Genomic DNA, 10,384 nt, shown 5'->3' with positions numbered 1-10,384 from the left:
TGATCTGCACATGATCTGGAAACAGCATAAAAGGATAAAATAACACACGGTTTGGCGCGTTATAATTGTTTAAATTACTTCAATCTTCCTTCAGAAAAAGGTACAAGTGCTTTATGATCCAACTCAAATCTCAAGAAACAAAAAAATAATAATACACCAGTAAAGACGATCAGAAACAGGACTAGCTTTAGATTATTTTAAGCAATAACGAAAAGCCCTTGCAGGGTAAAAGATTTCGAATTCTCGTTGGTGTGTAATTTTATTCTCTATACCTAGGTTGCCAGTAGCCTGTTTTGTACAGAACTTCTACAATGTTGTTTCGTTATTTGAAATAAATAACGTATTATCTGAACTTGCAAAATGTTTCATGTAGTGAAATATACAAATAGTGATTTGTGAAAACTAATACGTTAACAATACTGCACTACATTTGATATTCATAAGGAAGACGTTTTAGCATATCAATTTAGTAAATAATATTGCTTGTGGTGTAGCGATATTTCAGAAATGTTTTATTATACCTGTTTTGGGTCATTTGAGATATTGCATATCGGACACAAAAACCATAACCATATATACGTATGAGTTAACAAGTATTATATTACTTCGCATCGGGCGTAAATGATACTGTCGGGGTGAAATTTTCACTCCACGGGCGGTAAATAAAAACATTGTCCTCAAAATGAACGCTATTGTTGTAATATACATTTGATGCTTAGGCAAGTAATTCAGATATATACATTAATTTTAAAAACACACATTCAGTAACCGACTGGCTGTCTAAAATGAAAGATGTTTTCGTAAAACTACTTTTCTAAGCATAAAAACTATACACACACCTTTAAATAGCACAATCTAGAAATCAATTTTTCTGTAACGGTTTATTTTAAGTCAATGAGCCTTATAATGATAAAAGATCAACTGAAAATCCACTATTGACAAACTGTCCAATCAGAATAAAATAGGTGTAAAAGAAGCAAGCAAATTTTGGGACAGATAATACACTTACATACAATTATACTATTTAGGAAGTTGCTTTTAAGAAATTCCTGTCTTGTTACTCAAGCATGGACAGGTATTGGTATTAAATTAATGAGATGGTAAGACTGTCCACTTATTTGTGTTACCAGTTCCAATTTTAGATTGCTATACATATGAGTCAAAAGTGTCTATGTAGTATTTCTAAAGAAGGAACACATCATTATACTTGATGAAGCCATCAAGAGAATATGTCAAACATTAACTCAAAACCAAAGCTCATAATGTTCTTTCCCGATAACAAAAACTATAACTCTGAAAAGACAGTAAAAAAAAAAGAACCAAAAACTATAGCTAGCGCCTTTTATGAACTTGTTGGGTGCAGCCGGGAGAGCCGACACGCTGTCAATTACTTGCGGGAAATATAAAGATTTCAATGTACGCAAAAAGCAGAAACAAAAATAAAAAGTAATAGGGTATACCGTTTTTTTAACACCTTATTCCCAGAAAATTAATTAAAAATATAATTAAACATAATTAATAACTAGAATAACATGAGAGTTTGTTGACATTAATTTAAGATTTATGAAGCTTCTAGAAGCCAATTAACAATGAAAAATGATCAATTTAAAATAATAAGCAAATGTAAAAACTATTTATTTTAAAAGATACGCAATACCTTAAAGTGAATAGAAATAACCCAACTAAATGAAGTTTTTTTACGCATTTGCTGGTTTATATCCATCAGAAGATAACAAAGAGATTTCATATGCATCGTCATGGCTCTTCTTGGCACTGAACAATTCTCCAATATTCATCACCATAGCAACAATCAAGAACACAATACCAACACAAACCAAGATGTGCGAGTAGCCAATCTTCTCTGTGATTTTTATGACGTCAAAGAAAGGGGCGTATTGGGCGTATGCTTCTTTCTGATAGGTCTTGAGATACGTGATAGCGACCTCTTTGTAATCTTCAATGTCGTCCTTGAAATGAAAGTCTTTTTTCAAAATAGCAACACCAGCAACCGATGATAAAGCTGTCATGAAATATGAAATGCATTTAAAATTTTATTAAATATAAAATATATAATTAAGTATGCAAAAATGTATAAGGTGTAAAGGGAGAATTCAATATTTTATATCGAGGTAAGTACCAATAATATTCTTGTGGGATAAATTTCAGCAATTTTAGTCCTCGTTCAACAGTTGACCGTATTGAAACAAACATAATTTGGTAATCACAAAGGCATCAATCTATTGAAATGTTTTTTTTTACATAGTGTGGCATTTTTAAAAGAATAAAACACATGAAATATTATTGAAATATTAGTTTTTTAAAAACTGCGCGAATAGATTTCTTAAAGAATTTCTTCGGAAGAAAAAGAGACGCAGCGAACCTTGGATTGTTTTCAAAACTTGAGTTCGAAATCTAATGTTATTAATTGGTGCATAATCAGAAATTTAGTGGCTGTTCTTAAATCCGCTGCAGAATATCCTGGCTTATTAGGGTACAAAAGGGTATTTAAATGGCAAAAACTCAGACGTTATCAACATTTTTAGTATGCTCGTTCTTAGTTACTGTGCCAAACTCAGTCGGGGCGTATATTACTAAATCAGAACGATATCATTATCTTGCGGGGGTACTGCTGCCCCACGTACTGTTACAAAACAAAGTCAAATCTCTTTAGCGGTTCCATCTAGGCTACGAGTTAAAGCAAGGAAAAATTTGACTACAGATGTAATAAACGTCTATAATACGTGTGTTTTCCTCACCTGCAATGATAGCTAAACTAACAGTTATACCCACAATCCATTGCTTTTTAGGAATAGTGACGCAAGGTAATTTAATGAATGAAACGATCAAGGCAAGTGAAGCAAATACAGTTGCCAATATGATGCAAACATTGACCTTATCCAATGCTAAAATAAATATTAATTTACAATAGGGATAGTGAAAGAAAAAACTCAGATAAGTCAATCCTTTGTCGAATTAACCTCAATTATTAGCAACTGTACCGTCAAAAGCATCCATCTCAAGTTTCTTTGACTGTTGCATCAAAACTCCTAGACCTCCTTCAATATTCGATGCTGCCGCGCTTTGTAGCTTAGAACTTTCTTTAAGAAAAGTGGTACTGTAACATTTCAAATACATTCTACCATTAGCTTTAATCAAACTGTTAATTTGATTAAGGAAAGCTTTCGGAATAGAATCGCTTTTGACTTTCACATCAAGACACACATGCTTCAGTCCGAAACTCGCCTCTATATTGATCGAGATTGATCGGAAATAAGGAGATTTTTTCACCTGAGCCAAGTAATATTTCAGATTCCCAATATCAAAGTCACCAGCACCGTACTGAGAGATTTTTTGTGATAAATCCCGAGCAAATCGTTGTTTGTTATATGGTGCTGTGAGGAATGGGTTTCTTGTCGGCGTGTTAAACGCTTTATTCATCACATCGTACAGTTGTCCGCCATCTACAGAAAAAGTTGTCACCACCCATTTGTTGGTAACTAACCCGACAATGTACATTATGGATGCCAGCAACAAACATGAAGTTCCGAGGATGGAAAGTATTTTAAATGCAGCCATCCTGTTTGAAGAGCCTGAAAAGGAGAAAAAAAAACTTTGTTGAACAAAAAGCAATAACAGAGCATGACACCGCCTGTTTGTATTTATTAGTTTCATCCGCAGCCGGTATGTAAATTCTGAACGAACTACCTGACTTAAATTGGTTCTTTAACTTCAGCTATATGTGGTATACCTTAAAAGAACAAAATTTCACGAGAACTAAATATCACGATTTCGTGATTTTTGTCAATTTATATTTCTTGAATTTTTATCATTTTTGCAATTCGAAATTTAGTTCTTGCAAAAAATCATGTGTAAGTAGTATTTTTTTAAACTTTAATTTATTTTGATTGCCAAAAGTAAGATCCAGCAGTAACCAGCTGTATTTTTCGAATAACCACCTTAAAATTAGAAGTTTTTTAAAGTAACCACCTAAGAACCAGCTCTTTTTTAAATAACCACCTAAGAACCAGCTGTTTTTTAAATAACCACCAATGAGACAGAATTTTTTTAAATAATCACCAACGAGACAGCGGTTTTTCAAAACGAAACCCAGTAAAACTGCATTTCTTTTCAATGTAACCAGAAAATTCACACCTCCCTCCTTCATAAATTCCACAAAAATTAGCATTTGCTTGCTTGCCATTTTTCCGAATAGTTGCATCTTTCGACAGGCTGAGTACTTTTATTTTATTTAGACTGTGCGTTTAGTTGAGCCTGCGCTGTTTCCTAAGATAACCTTTTATACTAATTTATGGAGCAACCCTTTTCTAATTTTCAAACTCAATAACTCTTTAGACTAGATATTTAGTAAGTAAGTAAGAAACGGGAAGTTTTTGCGTTTTTGGGAATTCCATTCTAACGGTTGGCTCTTCTTTTCCTCTGCCGTTAACTAAGTTATCTTACCCACTACAGATGCTTATGTTCTTGCTCTAACTTGCTTACTTGCCGCACAAGCCAATTGGTTCCAAATAGACTGACATGGAGACTTCCTTAAAGGGCGACAGAGGGAAACCTTATGATTACGCTACCACCACACTATCTCCAGCGTAGTTGTAGCGACATTTACGATTTCGGGAGTTTTTGGTTGGGCTTTGGGATTATTTACACTTTTACCTAATCAAATTTATCGCAAATTTTCTATCAAGTTTGTTGCATTTGTTTAGCAACATAAGTACTAGGTGAAAATCCGCATGTAATAATACTATTCTTGTCTATTCTGTTCCGCGGAAAATTTTCTTGAAGTGGAAAACAGCCTTTATTCTATCCTCGTGGTATACTTCTTATTCGTTTATTTCGAATTTTTTTACACGTTACAATGTTATTGAATTTTCCTTTAGAGAGGCATTGATTTTGTTTCTTCATCTTTCTCTGCAATTATTCTATACATAGTTTTTGTTCAAACAGATTTATGTTCTATAAAGAATATTTGGTTTTATTTCGTTCAGCCTAGATAAATATGCTTTTCCTATGCTTTAATGGTAAGGATTCCCAGCGTAGATACACCATGCATAAATTAAGAAAAAAATGATGCCGGACTTAAAATACACGTGCGCCTGTAAAGAAACATAGAAATAGGATCGGTTAATTTATCTTTGTGGTAAAATTAAAATTGCTTATTTTTATGTTGTGGAAACAATGCATTAAAACCAGGACATGTAAATTTTGAGGTCTAAAAAATGCTTAATCATCTCCTTTTGATTTACTTTCAGACAATCAAAAAAATGTTTATCAGAAAGGACTTTACGCGTATTTTTATCACAACAACTTGCATTGTACAATTTATATTAACATGCTTATTCCCACCCCTACTAAGAACAGTGGTAAGCTTTTCTAAATGGCATGTACACTATATAGTATGTCACAAAAGGAATAAAATAGCAACAATCAATTTTTTTTCTTATATCAGCACTTTTTTTGTGGCATCCTCGTAAGCTTGAATTAATTACTTTAGTTCTTTTTTTTAAAGTTTCCGATAACATTATTCGTATAAAGAAACGCCAAAAATGTCCTGAAAATCCATTTTTTTCGAAAAAATGGAAATTGGGTTAATCACGTATCCAAAATTTTGCAGAGTGAATCCTCTTGATGATATAAAATTGTGTTGTGAGTTTCACGTTTTAAAGGTAATCCTACCAAAAAATATTATGTTTTTCCAAATATAATAAGAATTTCATAGAAACTTAAAGGGTAGTTTCGAGTAATAGCCAAAATCTATGATTTTGTGAATAGAAGACTGTTGATTTGTATAAAACTTGTGACAAATCATCCTGTCCCCATGACAAGTAAAAGTCATCCTTCCTGTCAATGACATTGTAAATATTTAGCCATGATCTATTAACTTATTAAGGCGATACATGTGTCAGTTTTAGTGAGATGTAGAGCTATGCATTTTTTGATTAAAAAATGTTTTTTAATACTTTTAGATCTAAATAGATCATTTTTAAAAGACGTAAAACGCAAAAAAAACATAAAAAATGAAAATTTCGTAAACCGTTTATGGGCGTAAATCCAGGAACCGCCCTTAAGTTATTGAATTTTTTAATTTAACAAAATTTCCTTTAAAGATGCGCAAATATGACTGCAAAAGATTATTTGGCTTTTTTTTGTTAACCACATGTTACCTGTCCAGCTGAGCAAGAATAGTCGGCTAATGTATGTTAAAGATTATAAAATAAAATAAAACAGTAAATTATAAAATAAAAATAGAAACAAAAACATATCAAAAAAATTCAACGATAATACATGAATAATACCTGTATGTTGATTTCTTTCTAATCAGATCGTGCGATTCAAACATTCACAAAATAAGAGAAAAGGTCATTTAATACCAATGCATTATTGTATAATCAGAAGCTAATGAGTAAAAAAAAAACTGCTTCCCTAAACAAGTTTCGTTTGTGCAAACCTTATAATAAAAGCTTTTCCTCGAAATATTCGTGCTTTTTCATTTGATTTTCTATCCCCATCAATTGTACCATCCGCTAATTGGTAATAAATTTACTTACTTTCTGTTTAATCCAACTTTTGTGTTTTTGAAACGAATATTGGGTTAGAACCATTTTTTACTTCATGTGACTTTGATATAAAAAGATATGTATTGTTTGGACACTTTCCGTTGTGGAATAAAAATTGAGGTTTTTTCGTCTACCGGCGTTTTATAAAATGTGAAATGGCGGTCCCGGGCGAACGAAGTTAAAGTTTAAATTATTTTTTGTGAGAATGCCAAGACTCGGATTATAAACCGTGATGAAGATAAAATAAAAGCAGGAGTCGCTCCTATATATGTTGGATTTGATATATGACGTCAAGTCCTTGGAAACAACGCGTATAATGCCTCATATAATTATTGCGCTAGTGCCTGCAGTAATTTTAAAAAGCAAATTTCATTGGTTGTTAAAAAAGCTGTTAGTCTGTAAACGCTTGGAAGTCGATTCATCTCAACTTCCAAACCTATCAAGATACAGGAGCTAAAAAAAAATGTAATGTGAAAGCTCAGATACTTAACTCGGATAGCTTCGCCAAAAACGCTTTAATATAATGTGTCCATAGAAAAGAAGCGCTTTTTCTTGATCATACATGCATGACTTGGCTTGAACTTCAAATTATTAAGTGTTTTTACTGGCAAAAAGGTATTACAGCCAAAAATTTTCTTTTGGGGATTTCTCCTTGTAACAATTCAAAGTTTATTCTTGCACAACAGGTTTAACTCAACCTCGTCGCCAGAGCATCTTAAGTTTCTTGGAGACGATATTGGTTAACATTCTTAAGCTATATTCACACTGAAAAAGCTTTCTGTGTGTTTTGACCATATGTGACAGTCGCAAAATGATATACACTTAATTTCGGTTTGCTGCACGACGCATGGTGATATGAAAAAATTTTTTACGCATTTCTTATTTTATATAAAATGCTAGAACGCGGTTAACTTAAAATTCAATGCCGCGCTTTACAAAAATTTATTTTCGGTGTAAATCTAGCTTAACGATAAAGAATGTTTTTATTATAATTTTGCCTTATATTGTTTTTTAAATATCAGCTATGGTTACTAGTAGGATACAACTAATTAGATTTTAAAAAGTGCTTCGTCAAACAAAAATCAGAAGCGGATACAAATTCATTTTGCAGGAGACGTTACTGATGAGAAAGTTAGTGGTAATGTCACCGCGTAAACGTTAATTAAACTCCTCCGTACTCGTCCATGTATGGAGGAGTGTGTATTGGTTTGTTGTACACTGGATGCGTTGTCTGTATCAGTAATTAACTGACATGGAAACGCAAATGGCACATTATACATAATTTGTTTTTTAATATGGAACATATTTTTAAAAACAATATTTATGTCAACAATCGGGCACAAAGTTGTTGACAAATGTCATTTAGGTCGCAAGCATTAAATGAGTATTACTACGCAGCCTGCAGGTTGCAAAATCGGCATCTCTGTTCTAGTACGTCCGTACAATAATTAATCCTCGTGGGGGTCCACGAAGGTCTGAATTCTGTAGACAATTAGTCCATTTTATGATTTTGGATGTAAGCAATCAACGCAAAATCTTCAAAGACGGTTGCCAATCCTCGTGTTTTTGTCTTTTTCCGGTTGGACATGAAATTACTTTTTTAATAGACTTACGCAACACAGTAGCACTAAATGACGTCAAAGTTTTTATTTCACCAAAAACGCCGAAAGCTGATCAATTAAATTACAAAAGTTGTGAATAACTATCTCCAAAATCTTTGTGCTGAACGAAATATATGTTTTATCTCACGTGACAACATTGATGAAAGTAACATCTAAATAAATCTCGCACAAAAAGATTGAGTAGAACGACTTTAAGTTACAAGATGCAAGAAAACAAATGTGTACAATTCATTAGAGACACGAGAAGGAATTACTTTTTAATTCTTAATATAAAAAAGCTATCCGCCAACAAGATATTTTGGAAACCTGTCGAACTATATTTCAAGCAAGAAACGGAAAAGACAACATCAATGTAATCATAGAAAATAAATCTGTTAGTACGTGATAAAGTAGAAATGACCAATATAATGAACGATTATTACGTCTATGTTAAATGTAACTGATATCTCGCAAAGTACGTTCGCACAGTTTTAACATAATAAAATTGAAAGTATAAAAAGTATAAAAACAACCCGAGTAATTATATCAAACAAGATGAACTGTCCGACATCAGAAATGAAAATGAATTTTTACAGTATTGAATCAAGTGTCATGGGCAAGTAAATACATCAGTTAAAAGATAACAAAGCGACACTAGAAGGTGATATACCATCGAAGATATTGAAACAGTTTTCAGAGATTCATGCAGAAAAACTAATGAAGACGTTTTTAAATGGATCTATTAAAGCAGTTCCCCTAGAAAAAACTATATTGCAGAGGATTGTCTTTTCTGAAGATACTTGCTGAGGATATCATAGTATGTGACAGTCCGACAAAATTAAGTCAAAAATTTTATTGGTTGGTTGCCATGGTTACCCGTTGCTAGGAAAAGTATAGTAAAATATGACATTTTGCTGCTCGACGCCTAACCAAATAACTGAATAACATGTGTTATTTCAAGCGACGTTTTGGCCGCGTATTTTCCTCAAGGGTCACCTGTATGGATTGAGTGAACCGGATTTTCGCAAGGCTGACTCGACTTCTAGAGAACTGATGCGGTATTTTTTGGACGAAAGAAAAGCTAAAACAGGACCAAACAGGCAATATCTCGACAAAATAACTGTAATACAAAACTTCGATTTGAAATCGGTTTCGTTTAAACACTAGGAGGTACTAATGTCTGCAATCTCAGAAGAAATTGTAAAGTGTGAGTGCTTCTTGAGAATTCTTGTTTCGCGTGGATTCCGAACTTAAACGGCAAAAAAATTTGATTAAAGATTATTTTATGGACATTCTTGACTTGTGGATCGACAAAAAGGTGTACGGCAACACTGTTTCGACCTGAAAGGCACCGAATACCTTGATGACGAGTTTACTTCGGAAGGTGCATCGTTAAGACAGCTTTCTGCCTGTGTGTGGAACACCACTTTTAATATTCAGAACTGTCATATATTGCCTTGGGAGGCCCTAAAGTATCATCTAGCTATTGCAAAGAATTAAACATCGACGGAGGGGCAAGAAAGCCGTCTAAAAATGCGAAAATGGTTGCTATGGGCGTTTGCTGTCACTTGTATTTGCTGTCAGAAAACAGGTAAAAGACAATTCTTGAAACTTAGATATTTTTTCTGGGAGAACAACCTGAAAGAAACCCAGTTTTCAAAACACCTATTTGAAAGTGCTGACGTAGCTTTATTACAAACCCATAATTAAATTTCCAGCTATGTCTAAAGTTTTTAAAAAGATTTTGTTTGATCAGATCCACACATTTATGAGACGTAAGTTGTCCCCTTTTTTGTCTACAAACTCCCTTTTTACATCTTATGATATTGTATTTGGAGATAAAATTGAGTTTAGAAAATGCCTATTTAGGCGCACTTGAATGGTTTTCAAATAATGGAATACTTGAATCGTTTTAAAATTATTTATTTTATTCTTCTTACAATGTTGAAGTCGATTTAAATTAGTGTAGGCTATTATAATTTTTTCATATTATAATTATGTCTAAATTTTAAAATAACTTTACTATTATACATTGCCGATTATAAATAAATAAATAAATAAATAAATTGATTGATTGATTGCTAAAAAAATATCACGGAAGAAAACGGTAAAGTTCAGCTCTTCTTTTGAAGCATGGTTTTAAATAAACCAATAAAATTGCCAGAGAAGGTAAGCGAATTTAAGAAATAGTAAGGAAGAACAAGCACGAGG

General features: G+C 32.8%; 1 protein-coding gene across 1 annotated transcript; it reads right to left on the bottom strand.

Annotated features, from left to right (window-relative positions):
• Nucleotides 1-1,457: 1,457 nt before the first annotated feature.
• LOC130649142 (uncharacterized) lies at nt 1,458-6,417 on the bottom strand. Its single transcript, XM_057455367.1, has 4 exons — nt 6,312-6,417; nt 3,000-3,590; nt 2,757-2,903; nt 1,458-2,020 (listed from the first exon to the last, which is right to left on the bottom strand). The coding sequence occupies exons 2-4, from the start codon at nt 3,574-3,576 to the stop codon at nt 1,698-1,700; spliced, it is 1,047 nt and encodes a 348-aa protein (XP_057311350.1). The 5' UTR covers nt 3,577-3,590; nt 6,312-6,417; the 3' UTR covers nt 1,458-1,697.
• Between the last annotated feature and the right edge of the window lie 3,967 nt (nt 6,418-10,384).

Source organism: Hydractinia symbiolongicarpus, chromosome 7 (genome assembly GCF_029227915.1).
Source record: "Hydractinia symbiolongicarpus strain clone_291-10 chromosome 7, HSymV2.1, whole genome shotgun sequence".
Classification (NCBI taxonomy): Eukaryota; Metazoa; Cnidaria; class Hydrozoa; order Anthoathecata; family Hydractiniidae; genus Hydractinia; species Hydractinia symbiolongicarpus.
Note: the sequence above shows the minus strand (reverse complement) of the source record. Positions and strands in the feature narration are given on the sequence as shown.